This window comes from Cololabis saira, chromosome 7 (genome assembly GCF_033807715.1).
Source record: "Cololabis saira isolate AMF1-May2022 chromosome 7, fColSai1.1, whole genome shotgun sequence".
NCBI classification, from domain to species: Eukaryota; Metazoa; Chordata; class Actinopteri; order Beloniformes; family Belonidae; genus Cololabis; species Cololabis saira.
Genome location: NC_084593.1, coordinates 18631074 through 18653076, shown reverse-complemented (window position 1 = coordinate 18653076; position 22003 = coordinate 18631074). Strand labels below are relative to the sequence as shown.

Below are 22003 nucleotides of genomic sequence, written 5' to 3'. Positions count from 1 at the left end.
AAAATGGTTTCCAACGGAAGTTATTGATTAAGAAAAACAAGCCTCTTTATCATATTATGCATAACTGTTATCCTTTCAAAATGATTTATTTTTTTAGCCTAAGCATTGACTAGTAAATGAAATATACAATTGTCCTATACAAACATAATAAAACATGTTAATCCTGGACATTTGTAAAATCATGAGCTATTTTCTGACACTTTATGAACTAATAATAAAGGAAAAAACAAATTATTAAAATAACAGGTTGAAGTGAAATTCACTTCTAGGCTTTAAAAAAAAACATGTTTAAAAAGATACTGCATATTTATTTTCTAAGAAATGAAAACTCAGACAGTATTCCTTCAGTTACTGCTGCTGTGCTACTGCAGGAGCCGGCCAACATCTGCTTTTGTTATGGGATATGTCAGCACGCAGTTTTCCGGGTATCTGCTCCGGAGGGCCCCGTCCTCAGGTCTTCCCCTGATGAGCACTATTGGGAATATGGAGTGGAATTTGATGATTTCTGCCACGGAGTCAAACTCCTGCGGAGAAAACAAGATGCAAGTTAGAATAAGTATAACGCTCAGGATGATGCTTGCCATACTGTCTTTGTGAGTGAGTTCACTTGCATCGCTTGATCGCTGTCCCGTTCCAAGTGCGTACTTTCCTGTGCTTTTGCTGAACCGAATTTTGACGTTAAAAACTTTCTTCTCGTGATACACGACCAGAACCAAGGGCTCACTTGTGGTGGTGAGGGAGCAGTCTCGGACCAGAAAAGCCCCATCCTGATGTCAGGGAAGAGAAAATGAAGACTTTACTTTGTATACTTTCTTTTTTGTGGCCTCAGCAGAGTTATTAGAAGAAATGGGAAGAGATTTTTCTTCTCTTTTGAACTTACATGAAGTTAATATATTTTTTTCTTTTAATATTTCCAGTAAGGGCCAACATCTGACTGGCTACACTGACAGAAATATGCAGTTCTTTACCTGACCACTAGAGGTCCCCTTGTGGTCTCCATGTTAAAACGTTCAACTTTAAGATGAAAACAAATATATTTACGGCCTGGCTCAAAAACAGTATTATCTCACAAACCCACAGCAACTGTACGGGTGTTTGATTTTTAGTCCTTTAGTCCTTAGACCTCCCCAGCTAAAATGGTACGAAGCCACAAATGTAGAATTAGGGGTTTGTTTTTTGAGTGACAGCTGCAGTGTAGTCGACTGTGTTGAGGCCTAGCTGTCATCACCTCAGCTCTACCTGGGGTCTGCAATCTTCGCATGGGATTTAATTGTATCATTTTTAATCAACACTTTAACAATTAGCTCCAGTTGTTCAGAACTCCTTGTTTTTAAGTACCACAAGCTTTCTCCTACACAAAGGAAGCATGGAACCAAGAAGAAGGATTTACAATGATTGCAGGACTCCCTAAAAGCCAGAACTAGCATTGCCATGGCAACCCAGCCATAAAAAAGCTGTAAAGAAACCCAGTTGTGATCTTTTGCCACAGTCCGTTTGTCGCAGACACATTCTGCTGGAAAAGAAGAAATCTCTATTTTAATTAAAATTTGTGACTTCATCTAAATTCAGAATGCCGATGTTTGAATGACTATTATTATTTTCAGGATGACTTTCAGGATGATTAAAAAGATATGAATTTGTATGATTTTCTTAACCAGAGGTTATGAGAACTTTGTTAACTGGATTTAACGGTTATCAGTGAAAACACTGTTTAACGTATTATTCCTTTAGAACCAAGACATTTGAATGTTTTGATCTGTGACATTATTTGGTCAACATTGGTCAACTTCCACTTTTTTTTCCCCATAAGGTTAATCATTAGCTTGTTCTATATTTATTCTGAATGAAGTTTCTTTAAATGTAACTTGACATTCCTTAACAAAGAGTGACCGTCTTCATTGTTTGTGAAATCTAAATGTTGCTCTCTAAGTTTATTTTTCATGGTCTTTGTAGTCAAATCCTGATAAGATATGATACCCCAGAGGAGAGGGGCGTTGCATTTTCTGTGAATTTGACATGAGCATCATCAAGATAACGAGTCTGGCAGAGCTTAGCTGGAGTTACTGCGGCCGTCATTTCAGATGTCGCCACGGCCACAGTCAAAATGACTGTGAGGTACCGGTAACTTTGATCAATATCATAAATTAACATGAGCTAAAACTACAGCGTCTGCTTGAGCTTCAGACCTAACCAGAGATGTTTCAAACTCATTTAATATCACCATACCTTGTTCACCAGATGTAAAGCGTGTTCAGCATCTGTACGGCTGCAAGCCTCAACATACCAGTCTCCCTCGCAGTAGGTCTGCCGGCAGAATTCAGAGAGCATTTATTGATTAACTCTCTTAGTATTAGGAAGGACACATTTTGATTAATTACTTTGCTGTGTGTAGCAACAAGTTTACCTGAGGCTTTTCCGTCGGATGGAAATCGCGCTGGTCAATATCTTCTTTAGTTTGAGGCCACTCATGGTGCTGCCGTCTTGATGGCACCCTTTCTTTAAGTAGATGCTAATGTTGATTACTTTATTTATCAACTACTGGATAAAGGTTATCTTAAATATACTTACCAAAATGTTCAGACCTGAACAGGGAAATTAAGGTGAAAAAAAAAGTAAATCACATTAGTCATGACACAATTATCTTGATTAGTCTTATAAGGGTGAAAATCCAACCTTTTGAAGAAGTCTTGAGTCTCCAAGTCCAAGGAGTGTCTATGATTGGTTACAACGTTTGAATCATTTAAAGTCGTCTGTTGACCTAAAACGACAAATATTCCAACTTGGAAATGCTTCACTTATATGTTACATTCATTGGTTTTATATTTTATTTGTTTTTTCATTACTAACCTTTGATATGTGACCCACTGTCAGCCTTAAAATACAAAAACAAAATAATGATGAAAGAGTAAGTTTATTGTCATGTCATCATAGAAATATTGCTGCATGCATGATCACTTACAATTTCCCTTTTCCTCAAGTGAACACTGAAATAAAATAAAAGAGAATATACAATATTACACATCTGTTTTAGTACAGATAACCGACAGCCCTCTAGTCGATCTCTTCCCTGACCAGCAGATGGCGCTGCTGCCACACTGTAAAACTGCAGCGTTCACTTTCCACCAGTCGCATGGAGGAAAGTCGTGTGGGGTCATGGTGAGCTGCTGCATGGAGGACTCAGGGAGAAACAGTAAAAGCGGACTCACTCTCCACTATGGGACCTTTGTTGAACCACTTCAGACAAGTTGTGGGCCAACTCCAAGGTAAAACGTGGAGGCGATGGAGCAGACCTGGCAGAGCGCAGACTCAAACTGTAAGTCGATTCATATTCAGTGAACTATAAATGCCTTTAATAGCAATGGATAAAATTACCTGTGTGGGGGCTGTGATTTTGAAAAAAGAGAAGAAGGATAAATATAATGAGTTGTAATCACATTTGTAGATAAAAAAAAAAAGTGTATGTCTTACCTGGTCTTCTGGAGTCAAAGGTGGAGGATTCCTAACTGCAAAGACAATGTGAATATTTGGTTTGCTGGGGTTGCATCCTGTCCAGACAAAATGTTCTCAGATGTTCATTGTCGTTACCTTGCTTTTTGGTTTTTCTGTTTGGCTTCAGGTTTCGGTTTATGGCAGGTCCTGTGTTTCAAAAGCACAAACAACCATGGAAAATAAGTAGGAACAGTACACATCTTGTGTGACAGTTAATCTGTGTCTTGGGCTGATGGTTTTTTGACTTGTTCAATAGCTCATTGGTAAGACCATGGAAGGGCTTTATTGGGGCTGCTCTCATGAAAACAAAGATGCAGAGACTCATCCTGGGGATGAATGTACTGTGAAACACTTCAGAGTGCAAACAGACTACAGAGTTAGCTGCTAATTCTGTGTTTCAGGTATGATGACAAGGCAATGTCACATACGGTGCAATATCTGTGCCAAATTACTGAGGCATCAATGAAGCTTTCTCATCACAAAAAAAATGTTTTGCAAGCACATACTGTGCATGCTGCACATACTGTACATACTGTATTGTATTTTGCATCTCAAGTTTGGTGCAGGATGGTTGGTGTTGAGCAAGTGTGCAGTCGCTCAGTCAGGACTGAGCAGGAGCAGCGGTTGGTGTGAGAGAGAATGATAGTTTCATAACTTCAGATCAGAATAAACTTTTAGCTTGGTCTTAAATGGTCTTTGCTTGAAACAGTATAACCACCCCGACAATTACATTTCCAATTTACCTGTAACAGGTGGGGTCTGTCGAAGTGGACATCTTCGAAAGACGCTACCCTGAGTGGAGAACAATGTTTAGAAATTAGACGTGCAATGCAGTGGATGAGTTGAAGCTCTGCATTCATTTGAGGTGCAAACAAACAGAAAAATACAAGAAAGAAAGAAAGCTTACAGGGGAATCTGCTGAAAGGCCCTCAGGAGACGATAACCTCGGACAATCCCTGTCTTAAAAGGGATAAAAGTCAAGGTCGTAGCTTCAGTTGCTCCTGTGTTAGTTCACAGCTTAAATGCTCTTTCTAGTCACAACCAGCTACAGTGGTCCAGTAGTCGTAGACCGCATTGATTACAGAGGGAGAGTCGTCCGAGTGGGAACATTTAAAACCACATTTAGTATGTACCGGAGATGGAGGCCTGCAGCTGTGAGGCCCCTGGCTGTGGGAAGCATCAATGCAGGAGTAAGGGGAGTCTGCTCCCACTATCCTGGATAGTTGTAATCTCCCAGAGTTGGGCTCAGCCAACAGATGGCCCCGGAGACCCACTAGCAGATCACACGAGCACTCACTCAGATCCACGCTGCTTTCATACTCACCACAGTCTGAGCCGCTTTTTTAGTTTTTTCTTCATGCCTGTATCATGTTTCTCTTTTCTTTTTCTTATTCTTGCCTGTACGCCAATTATTTTCACAAGAGCTACTCAAACTTTGCTGTGTAGGAGAACAAATTGTACTGAGCCTGATATGTCAACTGAAGTTCATAACGCTACTTAAAAGTTTGGGACAAATTTGGCACCGAGTAGTTAACTCTTGTAGATAAATACAGCTTATTAAACTAATTTCTGCACATTGTATTTTTATCCATCTGAGGAATAGTGAGATCTAAGTGGGTTGACATGCATCAAAGATCTGACTAAACTCCTGCTACTGGACAGAAATGATTCATTCTCTGCCCACATACAATCAAAAAGGCAAACGGAAATCTTGAGAAGCGTAATAATTATTGCATCCTACACAATAAAGAATATTTGCAATATAGAAATGATCTACTTTGTAAAAGTAATGCAATGGATTTTGAAAGGGGCTTAAACTGAAAGTACTAAATGCATTGAACAGGAAGTGATTTAATATGAAAGATGAGGTGAGGGTGCTAAATATGTGCCACTGTTTATACCTGCATACTCCTGGTCGTCATTTATGGGCCGTGCAGGAAGTATGTGCACATTGATGAGCTGCTGGTGGTCAGCTACCACGTCGTACTCGTGCTCGGTTTCCTTGTCGCAGCAGGGACAAGTCTGACTTCTGTTCCTTTGTACTCTGAAGGGATCCTGTGGCGAGAATAAGCACAGCTTCTTTATACTAAACATATGTTTCTACACTTTTGCGTTTTCTCCCCGTTGCAGAAACATAGTCTGAGTGGATAATTAGAGCGTGCATCTTAATCTATACATAACTGCTGAAGCACAGGAAACTCTTCGGAGGTGTTGCAACATAACAACCCGCCAGCCTCCAGGGCTTTCCTTATATAAAGCCTCGCTTCTTACACTTACAAGAAGACCCAGGCGGCTTTAGTCAGCCGCAGAAAAAGTGACAGTGACATAACATGAAATGATAGGTACTGTCTTTTTCTGAGGAGGACGTGTGTCAAAGTGTGAAAAAATCTGCCATGTGTGCTACAAAGAGCACCTGTAAAGTGGCAGGACAGATGTCTGTGATCACGATGAATACATTAACAGACCCCTGACCAAACTGTAAAAAATATACACACACACACACACACACACACACACACATATATATATATATATATATATATATATATATATATATATATATATATATATATATATATACATATACATATATATAAATGATAAATGTTGATACTCCTTCTGGCCTTATGTATCAGATTTGAGACGTACATTTCTGAGACCTATAAACTACCTGCATAATAAAAACAAACTAAAAAAAAATTAGGATAAAGAAAAAAGTAAGGAAAAAAAATATTAAATTACTGTATTTAAAGAGAGATAAAAAAGATTTTGAATGCTGTGAATGAATGTTTTTTTATTTCAATGTATGAGAAATATGAAATAAAAATAAAATAAATAAGAATTTTTGTGTATTATTTCCTATTCCAGGGTTAAAAGGGTTAATTTGATCAAACCTTATTTAGTCTTTAACATAATGCACAATGTTTTGTTCCAGCTAGACATGACTGGAATGTGTTCTTGTCAGCGAATGGAAATAAATCCATCTCACGCCTGCTGTTTTTACTTTAGCTTTAGCAAGCAAACCATCTGATTCTCATAGATATACATTCAAAGTATTGAGAGAACTGAATTTCAAATGTAAATTTGCATATGCATGTGAAGCCTGTCCTAAATTAAGATAAATATAAGGACAGGTTTACCCCGAATGCGAAATAAACAGTTTATAATAAAAGTATTTCATTCTCATAAATAAGTGTCTGCTGAAAATAGTGGCTTCAAAAGCACAATGAAGCATTTATATTAAATAATTAAATAAAACTTTTAGAGGCTCAGGATATGAGCTTTGATGATGATGATGTTTTTATTCGTTCTAACAGCTCAGAAATTAATAGATCTCGGGTTTCTCTCAAATTCTCTCTTTCAAGATAACCAGTTGGGAAGTAATCAGGTGAGCGGTAATTCATGACACAATACTACTAGTTCTTCTAATAATAACAACAACAGCACTTTTATCAGTTCTTTGGTTTCAATGATTAAAATCCAAGTATTTTATTGGCCTGTAAAGGGTTGCACTAATAATGACAGAGCAGAATGTCCCTCTTTTCATTTCTGTGTTAAAAGGTCATTTCCCAGTTTCTCCTGGGAACATTAGTGTGAGGCCAACGAGGGATGCTGTGGATACGAATGGCATAACTCACCATCATCACAGCCGAATCATGGTGGTTCACTCTCCCCGCAGCTGATTAGAGGGGGAAAACAGAAACAAAAACACTGTTAGCCGGGTGTTCTGCTTAACAATGCATCCTTACAACACGCGCTGTCCCTGGATTTCTCTTCTCTCAGTCTGACATTTATACAAGAGGTAACGGTCTCCTGCAGCTGGCCTTCGGGGGAGTCAAAGTTTCCTGTGTAACGCTCAGCAGAAGAATAGATATATCAGAAACAGATACATCTGACTTGTTGTCCATATTAGGATTTCAATTATTTAGTTTCACCTCTGACATGTTGATATAAAAAGGGAATGTTTGAATGCTTCTAAATCAAGAAGGACTGCTTCTCCTATGGGAGGGATTCGGAGTAAGGTCGCAGCTCTACATGAGGTGGTTCAGGGACTGGACGCCTCCGTGAGGAGGTTTTTTGGGCATGTCCGACCTGGAGGAGGCCCTGCGGTAAACCTGGGACGTGCAGGAGGGATTATATCTCTCAGCTGACTTGGTAATCCACCGGAGGATGTGGAGGAGGTGGCCGCTGAATGAGAGGTCTAGGCCTCTTGCTTAGGCTACTGCCGCCCTGACCCCAGATGTGGATGAGCATTAATGAACGGATGGATGCTTCTCCATTAAATAAAATTGACAGTTTTATGACTTAAAAGTTCCAAATATCCTTTTAGTAGCATTTTACTTCACGAGTATGGAAGAACATCACCAACTCGTGACAATTTGTGGTTTCGTCTGCATTTAATTATTTTAACTTAGTGCTTACTGTTCGCTTTTAAGAAAAGAAACAGCACATCTTTGTTAAATGTAATTTGGTTCTGAGGTTTCACAGCGCTGCTTGGCGTGTGGCGTGGCCAGTGTCACAGTCGTCAAAATGATCCGCTTTTAGAAGGACGCCGTCTTTTCACAATCCTGTGGTGACAGTAAATGACATGACATGACACGTGCACGGTGTCATGATGCAGACCACGATGTCCACGACAGGATTCCTATATGCCTTGCTCCAGACAAGCACCAGTTATCTAGGTTCATGATCTTAGCTGTTCAAATTCAACACAACCAGTTATTGGATAATTGAACATCATCCATCCATTTTCTATACCTGCTTTATCCTTTGCAGGGTCACGGGGGTCTGCTGGAGCCTATCCCAGCTAATTTCAGGCAGAACTCCACACAGAAAGACCCTGCTGGGCCAGGGAGTCGAACCAGGAACCTTCCCGCTATGAGGCAACAGTATTAACCACCAAGCCATGCGCTGCCCATTATTGAACATTACCGATATAAAAAGTAGATCATGCCCGACGGTGAGACCCTCCGGAGGTGAGTCAGAATACACACAGGCTTTAATTGGGTAATATCCTCTTAAACACCAACTAAACTGTGAACTATGTTCTTTTTATAGATACTATAATCCTATAATGGCACACAAAACACACAGTTTAAATTTGAAACATTAAATAATCAAAACCCAGGCAGATTTCAGACAAAAAAAAACACATCTGATGAAGACATGTTGCCATGTAGGGAAGGCAGGACCAACATATTAAAGTTAATCTAAAAAGACATTACATATGCAGAGTAATTGGTGCTTATTTGAGTGTCATTGATTATATTATTCTAAGATCAGCCAGCTGTTGGTTGACAGCCTGACTTCAAATCTTTAATATTAACCTTTGAAATGTGAAGATTTTAAACTTGAGGATTACTCAGTTTTTCAACTCTCACTCCTGAATACTCGATAAGAGCCGCTTTATTAAAGGTGTTATATGAAATTAAGAGGAGTGAATTCTGAGAACAAAGCACCTGAAGGTAGGGCGGCACTTTGTCTCCATGCATATCTTTCACGTCTGTAATCTGACCTTTTGAAAACACTGCACAAGTTTTAAGTTTATGTTTCTCAGGAAGGTTGTTCAGGAAGAAATTCTTCCTTTGGGCCTGACGGGTTTTGATCTATAAATCCATTTGGCCGTGAGTGAAAAACCAAAACAGGAACCCAAGCAGAGTTCAAGACCTCAAAGCAAGGTCTAGGGATCGAGGAAGGTCCAGCGGACATTACAGCCTCCAAATCACAGTCACAAAGACTCTGTGGGAGAAACCTCAGTGGGAGCGTCTGGCTACTTCACAAAGCTCACTGGGCCGTGGGTAGAGGAGGGATGAGATGCATGAAAAGGAAAGAGATAAGATGCACGCAGGTAGCAGCTGAGGGTGAACAGTTAATCTGGGAAATAAACCCCAGCATACAGGATGCAGTGAATTTGCAGCATTTCAAAAAACCGGACGTGTCCAGAATTCGTGCCCTGGCTTGGTGGGCAACGCGAAAATATGAGCTTCACCTCTTTTCAAGAAGACAGTTGATATTTACAGGATATGCCAGATAAGATCATAAGTTTGAAAATGTTTTATTTAAAAAGAAACAGACTACTCATGCACGTTGCACGCATTGAAGTCACAGTTCGTCTGGGAGTTTTGAACAGGATGAATTAGTTTTATTGATGTTTATGAAGTTAAAAATGCACTATGTTTCTATTATTTCATATCCCCTATGCTCGCTCCGTAATAAAGATAAATAAATACTCTACAATTTAGAACAGCTCTGGCACTGGAATATTAATCAAAGTGAGATTGTCATCTTTAGCAGAAAAGCCTGCGATCACAGTTTCTCCTTTCCTGCTTAAACATTTTCATCTATTTCTGCCGCAGACAAACTTCTCAACTCCACACATGTTTTTTCTTTAGCTTCTATTTGATGAGAAATACAGAATCTGTAAGTTGGAAACAATTTAAAGGTCACCTACCTTTTCTGAAGACTCGCACAGGAAGCGCAGCTGCATCAGAGGGTGACCAGTAAACCTCTTTTGGCTTTGTGTTTGGTTACAGACAGTCTGACGTTTTCCTCCCCCTCTGTAACATACAGACACAGTCTGGTGCAGCCCACTGTGGTAACCTAAAATGACTTCCTGTGTGATGAAGAACTGGCCTATAGCTTAAGGTCTTCTCTCCTGCAAGAGGGTGTGTGGAGGGCTTCAGCCTCTGCACTCGTTCCTGTAGAAAATTCAGAGAAGTAATCAAATATTTCTAAGAAGCATTGTTTTTGTTTAGTGACACCCAACAACGCTTCCTGTGTCATCCTTTCGGCAGGCGCCGTTGTCACCTCTGGTCTGCCACCATTTTCATCCAGTGAACGTGAAAAAAAAGAAAGAAAAGGCAATCTTTTTAAAAAGGTTTAAATCTGTAAATCAGGGTGGATTGTGGAAAGTATTTCTGTTAATATGAGCAGGAACGTGCTGACATTTCAGCGTCTGCTTTACCGAGCGCTAAAGGAAGCACGGTGACATTTACCCTTTTCATCAGCACCTGGCTTCGTTTCTGTATCAAACACGAAAGTGAACCCAATTTTGAATTTGTGACAATATTTAAAGAAAGCTCAGCCTTTCAAAGTACGGTAATATTCCTCTTGAGTGTAACACTTTCATTCTGTAGAATAAACACTTTAAAAGGCATCTTCATCTTCAACAAAAAAAATGCTATGAAAAAGGAAAACTTTTTGAATAAAAATCTTAAGCCCAAATGGTGATTTTTATTTATATACTGAACTGATTGATACATACATAATTAATTGTTATATAACATATAAAATAAAAAAAAACTCTCTAGAAATACGTGTCAATGCTGTTTTTTATCAGCCTGAGAGCAAGAGTATTATATAAAATGTGCTTTTTTAAAACCTGGAGCAAACAAGACAAGTCAAGTGAAGCTTATCAAAATCTCTGTCTTACAGTATTGGTGGTTATTTTGAATTTTTAAGTCATTCAGTCTTAAAATGACACATTTAAAGGTTACTTTGGTTTATTATAGGCTTCATGTGTATTGTACTGATTGTGGGTGAAGTCAAATGAAGGCGTCAAAGAGACAGTTTATTCTGCTTTATTCATGAACCGTTTCCTGGAACAGGATGGTGCAACTGAACACGAGCGGCCCGAGACTCCCTGGCCACATGGTCCTGCCCAAAACAGAAACCTTGACTTTTCCAACCCAGTTCCTCAGAACCCCCGAGGCCTCTCTTATCACCACACTATAACCATAAACGTGGCGGCATAGTGGTCCGATCAGACAGCATGTTGTTCTGCTTGTATTGAATAGAGGAGAAAAGAGTCAAGATAAAACTTTAAAGGGACTATACGAAAAAAAACCCAACCTACTCTGTGCTTGAGAGCAAATATTTGTACGTCTGAATCCAAAACTCAGACATAACACATCCCTGTCAGTTTGATCTGGGCTGCCGGTCTCTACTAAAACTGCCTTTCTGTGGGCCGATCACATTTACAGGACAGATCAGATTAGATTTAACCAGTTTGCATACCGAGCTTCATTCACATCTTGCTGCATTTGTTGTACCTCAGAAGGGTTAAACACAAAGCTGTAATGCAGTCTTTAAAAAAGGCACAGCAGAAAGAGGAGAGGAGAGTGGAGGAGTGGAAGGGGAGTGGTCAGCTCCGTCACTGGCAACAGGCTGTTAAGAACAAAGCTGTAAAGACCTGGTGGAAAAAGATGTTTCATGTGGTATTCTCTCCAAGGCATGTCACAGGCATTTCATATTCCCCAGGAAAGACTCAACTTATATAGAAGGAGGATAATATGTCTCCATTTGAATTCATGCCACGTTTAAAATAGTGTCAGTCGGATATGACCGGCGGTGCAGCTCCATAATCTGCTCATCGTTTTGTTGTAACGCCGCTGTTGTATTTTACGATGAGCACGTCAGTGTTTATGACAGTGCATAGATACATTTTTAACCAAATTCAACACATAGCATGCCACATCTCTTCTATAAATTACAAAAACAATTCTGCCTCCTTGCTCGTAGCTCTTCCTGCCATCTCTTTTTTGCTTGAGATGCGCCGCTGGGACTGGGACACAAAATTGAGATTAACAAATCACAGGCAGGAGGATCGAAGGGAGAACATGTCGAGACAGCAATGCACGTGCAGCTATCTTCATGTCAGAAGGACGGCTGTGTCCCAAAACTCTCATGAATCAGTTATATTATTTGACATTTTCCCTAGTCTCTTTGATATAATAGACCTCAGTGTTAACTTCTTGCGCAGGGGTCCCTCTGTTGTTTACCTTACCCAACCCCCAAATACCTGGAAAGATCCACAAATGGAAATAACAACAACCATAACATGCTTCTATAGCATGTATTTCCAGTCCCAAGGCCGCTTAAGGTGCTACACCTACGTTGCAACTGATCGAACTGAACGCAGCGTGGCTTGGTTATCCTGGAACATCAGCAAAACCCGTTTCCGGTGTGCTGTCAGGTTGATGAGTCAAAGGTTTGAAAAGGTTTAGATTGCCCAGCACAGGTAGTTATCCACAAGTATCATCTACATTATTGTTGGGGTTGCATGTTTTGAGTTACAGAGAATTTTTATCAACTTTTCATATTGTTACGGCACCATTATGCGGAACTGAAGTTGAGAAGTTTCTGAGGAGTTTTCAGCGATCAGCAAATCAGCTCTAGCTGACTGATCTGAAAGAGAGCAGTGGTATGACAGGGTCCTTCCTGTCAGCACTCGGTATGAGGCCAAACCTCTTTCAAAAAAGCAATGCAGCGCAGCACAAGGTCAGCGTCTCTCCTGTGGTTTCGGCTGCAACAGTATCGCACGACTTCCTTTGAGAGATTACCATCTCGCATCTCATATTCTCACTGATGCTTATCTGTGGAGCCACAAACGCCAGCTCCCTGAACATCTCCCCACCTTGGTCCCCGGTGAGCGCTTCGCCGGCCTGTCAATCTGGAAGCCCATCCTGTGTCCGGCACCCCAACCCCCCCCAGAACCCCACGTCCCAATAGCCAAAAACTGAGCCTCCTCTGTCCTGGACCTGTCATGAAGAAACAAGATCCGGAGCCCCAGTCTGGGGAGGTGAGGAACACACGTTGCCTTCATAATTAGGTCCCGAGCACTTACAGTGCGAAGGCCCTATTGTATCTGTGGGAATGTTTTTCTGGTTATTTTTCAGATGAAATGAGGGCCTTTTTGCCCCCCTAAACGTGCCCCAAAAGTCACCAAATTTTGCACACAAGCCAGGCCTGGTGAAAAAATTTGATATTTAATGGTTTGCATTAATGGGCGTGGTCTAATGGCTCAGCAGCGCCCCCTACAAAACTTCGTGCCTCAAGCCCCACAATACGGTTTGACGTACATACACGAAAATCGGTACACACCTGTATCATGTCGCAACTTAAAGAAAAGTCTATAGGCGCCATGGCCGAAACCGAACAGGAAGTCGGCCATTTTGAATTAATCGTGTAATTTTGGCGCAATTTATGCTATTTCTTCAGCCGTTAATGCGGCCCGAACCGTAACGTGCACCCAGGTGTTTTATACATCAAAATGTGCGTCTCCATCCTGCGATGATGCGCATTACTTTTCTCAGTCAAAAGCATTACCGTGGCGACGATAGACGCCAAAAGGCACGCACCGCCTTCATCTGATTTTGAATGGTATGACATAAAGAGTCATGGGTGGTGTCATCGGACTTAGTTTTGACTCCTTGACCTTTATTGTTGAAAATTTCACGCGCAAGGGCCTGCTTGCAGCTTTAATTTGCTTTTGTTGCTTTAGATAACTTCATATAACCCAGGGTTTCCACGTGTTCATAGTGTAGATGTACAATTCTGACACCTTGAAGGCTGCTGGTGATTCCACAGTAAAACCACAGAAGTGGGGTTAATGTCACTTTCTAAACAAATAACTGTGGGCTGACATTTCCCTGCAAAGCAGTACTTATATTCATGCATTATTTATTTTCCACTGAATATTTCCATTTTATGTATGTGCTAGTATAATAACACCCTATAAATAAAATTAAGATAAAATGTTTCCACATTGATGTCAGTATTGAACGCGCCTCTGACAGAACAGTCTACAGACCTTCTGTTGCGTTTCAGTGTGCAATCATCCAGGTATGTAGCCTCATTTTTTAGGCTATAAATAAATATATAAATATATATACATACAATTGTTTTGTTTGCAAGGATAACAGAGGATGCAAGTTGAATTCTTGTGAAATAAAGATCATTGAACAGAATGAAAATGAGCAAAATCTTGTTTACTTCCACCCACATAAATCATTCAAAGAGGTTCGATAAGCTATTTCGGCAAGTTTACAATTTCTTTTTACAAAATACAGGAGAGGAATGATATCAGGTCATACTGCGAGCTAGATAAGGTCTGGCAGCAGAAAATAGTTTTCAGTCTGGCCGGTCGGGATATCTCTCTGATGAGCGTGTGATTCTGCGGTGTGAATAATTAAAGCTTGGAGCGGTGATAGGAATCTGTAGACACCAGGCTCAGATAATACTTGAAGGATATCAGAGGCCTTTGGTGCGAGGAGGTGGCGGCTGAGACGACATCAGTCACCCCCTCGGTGCCCCGGGCAGCTGTCAGCGACCGGCACTGAAGGTCAGGAGAAGATAGATGAGCGAAGACTGGCCGCGGTTCAGTGCTGAAGTTGACTAGAAAACGAATGTCCTGTACATAAAATATTACCCTCAGAGATACCTGATCTGATTCTGCAGCCATGTGTCATGTCTAACGGCATGAACTTTACGACTAGATGTGGTCCATCAGCATGAAATGACGTTTGTAACAGAGACGGAAAGATGAAAGAAGTTTTTGAAAAAAAAAAAAATTACAGATAGAAAATATATGTGATTTTCAATCAGGTCAGAACATTTACATATACATTCAAGTTAAGAATAAGTTTGCTACTAAATTTATCAGTTTTAAAATAATGTATTTTGTTTGTGAGCTGCATTTAAAAAGCACACAAACATCCCTCCACAGGAACGCAGATGTCCACCGAGTGTCTTATGCTGAACGATTATACAAAGTAAAACTCACATTGTTTGTTTTGCAAAAGACGCTAATCTAAAAATAGACCATAGATTGACTACACAGCATAAAAAAGCTGTACTGAAACAAACATCTGTATGAACCCAACCACAAAACTACAACCCCCCCCCCCCCCGCGAGCGGCAGTGTGATTGAAATGTGAGCCTGTCTCTCTCACCCTCTTCCATAAAGTGCTTTATTCATTTTCATGGCAGCAGTGTGTCAGCAGAGCCTCCAAGGAACCTCAGATTCAGGTCAGCTCGCAGCCAGAAAGTTTCCTTTATTATTCCTTATTTATCCCAGTCCTCCCTCCTGCTGTGGCGCACAGTCTGTGGGAGATGTGGGTTTGAGGCAGAAGAAGCGAGGCTAATGAGCTGTCAGCTAACCTGCTGATTGTTGACAAGCTATAGGAGCCGCTCTTTACCCCACTCATTCTGAAAAATGCAATGCAGTTATTGGAGCCGGTAATTCTGATGTGGAGGATTTTACTGCCTTGTTTTGTTTTACATGCAATTTATCTGCGGCTTTTGTCAAACGAAATGACTGGACGTTGACCTAACTGTGATAGATCGAGGGAAAAGTCACCCCTGAAGCTGATCTGATGTTTCAATAAAGTGTTAGAGAGATTTATCGTGTAATTTGCTCATTTATTTTGATTTCCATTAAAGGAATGATGTGTTGTTGAAGCAACATCAGGTCTATCATTAAACGGGAAGGATGGAAACTCTGATTAGGGACCAAAATTACATGAATCAAAGCAGTTTCGGGTGTTGGCAGTATAATGGCAATTAATTTGAGCACAGGGGACAATGGAGCTGTGTCAAAATAAATAGCAAAGTTAAGCTTCTGACAAGAATAAAAAGGGTAATTTGATTTAAGTGGTAGTTCGATAGGGTCTTTACACACAAACTGAGGTTATTTTAACTTTGTAAATGTATAAAAAAAAGGTAAAAAGAGGACTTTTCTACAGCCGTCATCTCCTCCTGCGACCATAAGTCATACAAGTCAAGCTCAGTTAAGCACCTGCTTCTAACAGTTATCTATGTGTGATAAATATCTAAGTGATGATTCAGTTAAGAAACACTGATATTTTTAAATCTTGTTAGAGAGTTAAAAAAAGTATCTTAAATTACACGTATTGCCCCATGTGCTAATATGAATTGTCATTCTGCTGCAAACATCCATCCAACATCCGACCTATTTGATTTAATCCCGTCATGTTCCTTTAACTGTCCCTCCTCTCTCTGGAGACAGCCATGTCCATCATTGGCTGTAGTAGGTAATGCATATTACAGTAGATTTAAGCACAAAAAAGGGACATCTTACAGATTTTAAACTTAAAGTTTCAAATATTACTCAATGGTGTGCTAGTGGAAAGGTCACGGGGTAGCTGAAGTCAGTTTAAAACATATTGGACAATAAAAATAACACGGAGGTGCATTCAGTTGAGATGTTCCACCAATTTTGCCCCCAGAGTCGTCCGACTGCCAGACTGACATGGCGTTCCTGATTTATACAGCGATACATTACTTATCACATGCAGTGCAACATTAATTAGAAATTTAATATCTGGATTTGATAGGCTTTAAAAAGCCTATATGAACATGTCATTTGCTTGTTAAGGGTAATTTTGGGGGAGGTGGTGAAAGATTTTTGTAAACGGAGGCCTGTGTACTTTTATGTTGAAAAACTGATTATTTTTCTTCATTCTACAAAAGCAATCATGCTTTTGGCTTTCATCAGCCTGACACATATTGGTCAAACTTTAAAAAGAACTTTTAAAACGTTTCTGTTGTTGAGGAATGTCCCATACCAATACTTTGGTTACCCTGTTGGTAATCCCTTTGAACCAGTTTAAATGAGGTGCTGTGGTCGATTTGTTTGTTAGCTTTTTTTTTCCTTTTTTCTTTTTACACCCAAGTCAGCAACCATGGAGGCAAGTACAAACCTCTCTGCCACCGTCGGTTGCATGCTGCTTGAACCGCTGTCTAGTGGGTTTTGAATTTCCACACCGGACCAAAGTGCAGAGAAACATTTTGTCTCCTATCTGGATCAAAGCAGTTCAATTGTTTCCCCTAAAAGTTGTTGTGTCAAGAGCTGGTTCAAAGGCTTATTGGATGTGCAGAAGTGGTTTTAAACAAAGCTATTGTTGTAAATCAGTATTGGAACTGATGCAAAATGTGCTGTTTTTGTTGTTGTCGTCGTTTTAAGCCTTTCTTCCATTAAGGACCAATGCGCTCTGATTGAACATCTTATTCATCAATATGTGCAGAGGTACGATACAATAAAAGTTATATAATAAATTGGAGGTAAGTGGAGAAACACAGCTCTTGTTATATCATTTTACTCACAAATTGCCTTTCCCTCCAGTTTTCTTAATCCTCGAGGCCTCGACTACATCAAGATAAAATTTCATGAATATTCTTGCTACTTGTTTTTCATAGAATCATAACTTGCAAGTTATTCATTTCCTATCAATATGGTGCACCTGGCAAAAGCCTACGTATCTCATCAGCCTGTGGTAAGAAATGTTGATAAGATCAGCTTATGTTTTCTGTAACATGAGCACAGGGTTCTTTACCAATATGTTTACAGAAACTAACAAATAATTGACAGTATTGAGTCGAGCTTAGAAGAAACAGACGCCGGGTCATAAGATTTCTGTCTGTTTTTTGTCTCTTGTGAATATATAGTCGAGTTTTACATTTTCTCTCTAAAGAGTTCAAAGTTTTCAGCCGTCATGTCAGCAATAAGATCTACTCCGGGTGCATCTTATTAATTATCTGCACTGTTGTTTTAGGGTTTTTTTTATGTGACAAACAGGCACGCAGCAAGAAAACAAAACTGTGTATTAAAGAAGCTGGAGAAGTTGATACAGACACCAGCAGATATGGGAGGTAATGAGGCCGGCTCGACTGCGGAAAACAAACAAAAAACAGGATTATTGCTGTCGACACTGAAATCACAAGCACTTAAAATGATTAGTCACCAACCTTTGATGTTGCATTTATCAAGCGTCACATAAAAATGTTGGATTTCCTGTGTAAAGTGTGGACTCATAAAATCTCATAAACATTCTTTGGCGCAACTGAGCAAATGCTTCATAAATAGTCCCCTCATTGTTTTTGGCCAGGAACACCAGTGTGATCTGAACATGACATGGGATCCTCTCACTGGGGCCAAGCCGAGTCTGTCCCAGAACTGTTACACTCAACAAAAGGCTGAAAAGGTGGCAAATGTGTGTTTTCTTGATTACAATATTGTAATTGTTGGGAGCTAAAATTGATGTTAACATTAAAATGTTGGTTTACTGTGCAGCCCAAGAGTGGTAGCCTAGTGGTTACTGAGGTGAGCTCGGGTCCCCTCGAGTCTGCAATCCTAACTGCTCCCCAGGTACTGGAGATATAGCAACCCTCGGCTCCCAGTCCAACTAGTGATGGGTTAAAGCAGAGGACAGAGTTCAGTGTCTTTTGTCAGATGCATACTGACAAATAAAGATTATTACAGAGACAGTCTGGCTTTACTTTGCATAGGGCAACAAGAGGAGAGCCATGTAGGTAAACTAATGTGAGACATCATTACTACAGTAAGCAACCACCAAGCTACCACAGTGTTCGCATCTTTTCCTGTTTTCCTCACCTTCCTCTGTCATATCAACAAACAACATGAGAACTTTCACCATCAGATTAGCACCTTATAACGTCTGTAAAACACATGAACTCAGCAGAGCACACAAATGCATTTTGAACTGTTGTAAGCACTTATCTTATTTATTTTCTATTTTTTTAAGTAGCACCATATTGGAGTCAAGAGGTAAATTTACAGTTAAAACTGAAAACATGAGGGAGAGTCATCATGAATTATGTTAAATTTCAGTGAAGGGAAGCTTGAAATTATCTTAAAGTCACAGAAATGTGAGAAACAAGAGCTTTTTTCAGTGGCTGCACACGCCGGAGGCGTGATGTTATGGCTGTGGGCTTGAGTAAAAAGAACATTTGGGAAAGAAAATTATTTAAAAAATAAGATTCAAAAAGCTTTTTAATCTTTCAGATTTCTCGCTGGGAAAAAGAGCCATATATTGGCCCACTCACCAAAACTGAACCCAGCAGATGGGAGCCCTCTTTGAGCCTGGTTTTGCTGGAAGAGTCTCTGTGTTAAAAGGGACTTATCTATTTATTTATTGATCAGGCTCAGTCAAACTGAGACTCAGCTTTATCGTCATTCAGACCATGAAATGATTCAAAAGAAACCAAGTCTCTCAGGTTGCACTGTAATAAAATAACTAAAATAAATATAAGATAATATAACACATAATACAGTACAATAAATCAAATACAGCATGTACATGTGCTGTAATAAATGTCTGGCATGAAATAACTAAAGGTGGTCGGTGTTGTGGCCCCTGGCATGTTCATGTTTTTGTGATTAAGTTGCCTGTATTCCAGTCGTGCTGTTGCTTGACCAGGATTGGCTGCATGGCTCTGTCTTCCTCCACCTAACTGATACCTGACTTGGTGTTCTCCTGTTCCTGGTTTACCTGCCATGCTGATCGGTCTGGTCCGTTTTTACCCAACCAATCAATGACGTGGGACCGTCTCTTGGAACGTTATCTAAACCTCGGCTCTCCAGTCATCAGTTGCAGCTTGTCATGTTGAACAGCTTGTCACTTTTGCATTTGAGCTCTTGATTGTTTGTAATGATTCTGCTGGCAAACTCTTGTTTAGGTACTGTTTAGGATTAGATTGTATTTGTTTTTGGTTTTGTTCTGTTTCAGTAAACCTTGCTACCATTACAATTCTGGGGGGCTCATTTTTGTGTATAACCCTGTGTTGGCTTTCTGTAAAAGCCGCAAACATCAGTAGCAAATGATGAAGCATCCGTCCAGTGGAAATCCACAACCATGTCTTTGGTCTTCTGGATGTTGAGGATGAAGATGTTGTCCCTGCAGTATCGATTCAGGACTGCCACCTACAGCCTGCACACTGTCTCATCCCCATGCGTGATGTGTCCTACCCCTGCTGTGTCATTTGCAGACTTCACCTTGAGATTGGTCTTGTAATGAGTTCTATCATCAAAGGTCATCAGTGTGTACCTCAGTGGGCTGAGCACACGGCCCTGGGGGCAGCCACTTTTCAGAATGATAGTGGTGGTTTATCCCGTCTCTATGTGGCCGGCAGTTAAGGAAACAATTATCATCTTTGTGATAGTTCCTGCAACACTAGGTGTCTCTTAGAGAGAAGTACACAGATTAACTTGTAAAGTAAAAACAATGTTAACCTGCAGCAGTTGTGCTCCAATTGTACACAGAACTGAGAATTTTAGTGTTAAAAGGAAAGTTTCAGCTGGAAGGCCCTCTCTGAAGTGATCATTTCAACAAAGAAAGTTTGAGAAACCTTGCCTACTTTAGAAGCTAACATTGCAGCTGCTTGCACCAACAAAGTAAACATGCAGCTGACGGCTCTGTCTTATATTATTTATGATAAAACAAACATCACCATATCAGTGGACATGTTGCTAGGCAGTGAGGTTTTCTTTTATGTGCTGAAGGTCACATACAGCATTTATTATAAATTAGCATTGCTAACAATAATTAGCAGTTGGGTAACATCTAATCCCAGATACATAAGAAAACCCTGGACTAGTTGTATTTTTATGTCTATGGTGGTTCAGAGTTAGGAAAGACTTTAACTGGAGTGTGGTCAACTCATGAAGCACAAGCTCAAAATTCTTATTACAGAAAAAAAATAAAATAAAGACTTGTGATGGACTGGCGACTCGTCACAACACAGAAGAATTAGATAAGAGAATCCAAAAGAGCAGCAGTGAGACCAGGAATTATTGACGAGCAGCAGCACAGTCAGGTGTAATTACTGCATCCTTTCAACTGCTGAATCCTAGACCGTACTTTCACTGCCACCTCTGTTGTGGGTCACTTGTATTATGGCCAGTTGGGAGAGCCAGCATCCGTCTCCCTGAGCAGGCTAACAGCTCAGGGCTTTGCCCCGGCTGCAGCCTCCAGTAAATGTGACTTTACATCATCCTGGATGCAATCCATCCACATTATTTTCGATCAGGCGGAGCCTATTTCATCCTCATTGACTGCAGTGTGTGAACCTGACAGCCACTCCATTCTTATAATGCACAAATCCTATGTGTTATGCCCTGCTCATAAGGATCAAGTGGTTTAAAGGACATGTCAGAATGAAAGTTAATTCACTGTGTGATGACTATAATGGTTTGATTCTGGCCTGACTGCAAAAATAGTATCTCTGCACACTGTGTCGTCCACGGCGACAATTAAACCATAATATTCAACAGGGCTACGAACATGAACCACGTTACTCTTGAGAAAATAGGCTAAGGTTACAGTTTTTTTGTAATATTATTGACATTAACCTTTAAAAAGCTTAAATATGATTGAACTATTTATAATTAAGTAATGTCATATCATTTGAATCTATGTACCACATGGACTGAGGTGAATAAACTTCCTTAGATTCTTAAAGGATGCATGATATTCAGATTTTCTGGGTCTAAAGGCTTTAATGTGAGTTGTGAAAAGTCATTATGATCTTTAAAAAAAACGAGATACAACAAAATCCTGTCAGCCTGTTTGGAGTGTAATACCCACCCAGAGCGCTAGTTGATACTTTGTTTAGCTTCCGGCTTTTCCGGTCACAGTGAATCAAAGACATAAAGACAACTATTGTGCAAAAAAACAAAAAAAAAAACACACACAAGAAGAAAAGAGCGCTGAAAGTTCACTACTGCTTCACAAACCCGAACCGGAAATGCGTTGCTACCAAGCAAACCAATCACAGCCCTCTCGGTCTGCGTTTGGTCCATGTCGCCTCGATGCGTAGTTACATTTTTTGGGAGGTGCACGTCAGGCTACGGCGTAGCTACGGAGATCCTCCCGCGTAGCCGCGTACCCTACGGCGTAAGTTTAACGCAGAACCA

General features: G+C 40.3%; 1 protein-coding gene across 1 annotated transcript; it reads right to left on the bottom strand.

The window, feature by feature from the left end:
- Window positions 1-34: 34 nt before the first annotated feature.
- LOC133447498 (cytokine-dependent hematopoietic cell linker) lies at window positions 35-10076 on the bottom strand. Its single transcript, XM_061726190.1, has 17 exons — window positions 9941-10076; window positions 7128-7168; window positions 5391-5544; window positions 4397-4449; window positions 4233-4281; window positions 3586-3636; window positions 3469-3503; window positions 3373-3383; window positions 3207-3290; window positions 2960-2984; window positions 2848-2872; window positions 2674-2758; window positions 2569-2582; window positions 2405-2496; window positions 2227-2304; window positions 612-767; window positions 35-524 (listed from the first exon to the last, which is right to left on the bottom strand). Exons 2-17 carry the CDS (start codon window positions 7131-7133, stop codon window positions 363-365), a joined length of 1080 nt encoding a protein of 359 aa, XP_061582174.1. The 5' UTR covers window positions 7134-7168; window positions 9941-10076; the 3' UTR covers window positions 35-362.
- Between the last annotated feature and the right edge of the window lie 11927 nt (window positions 10077-22003).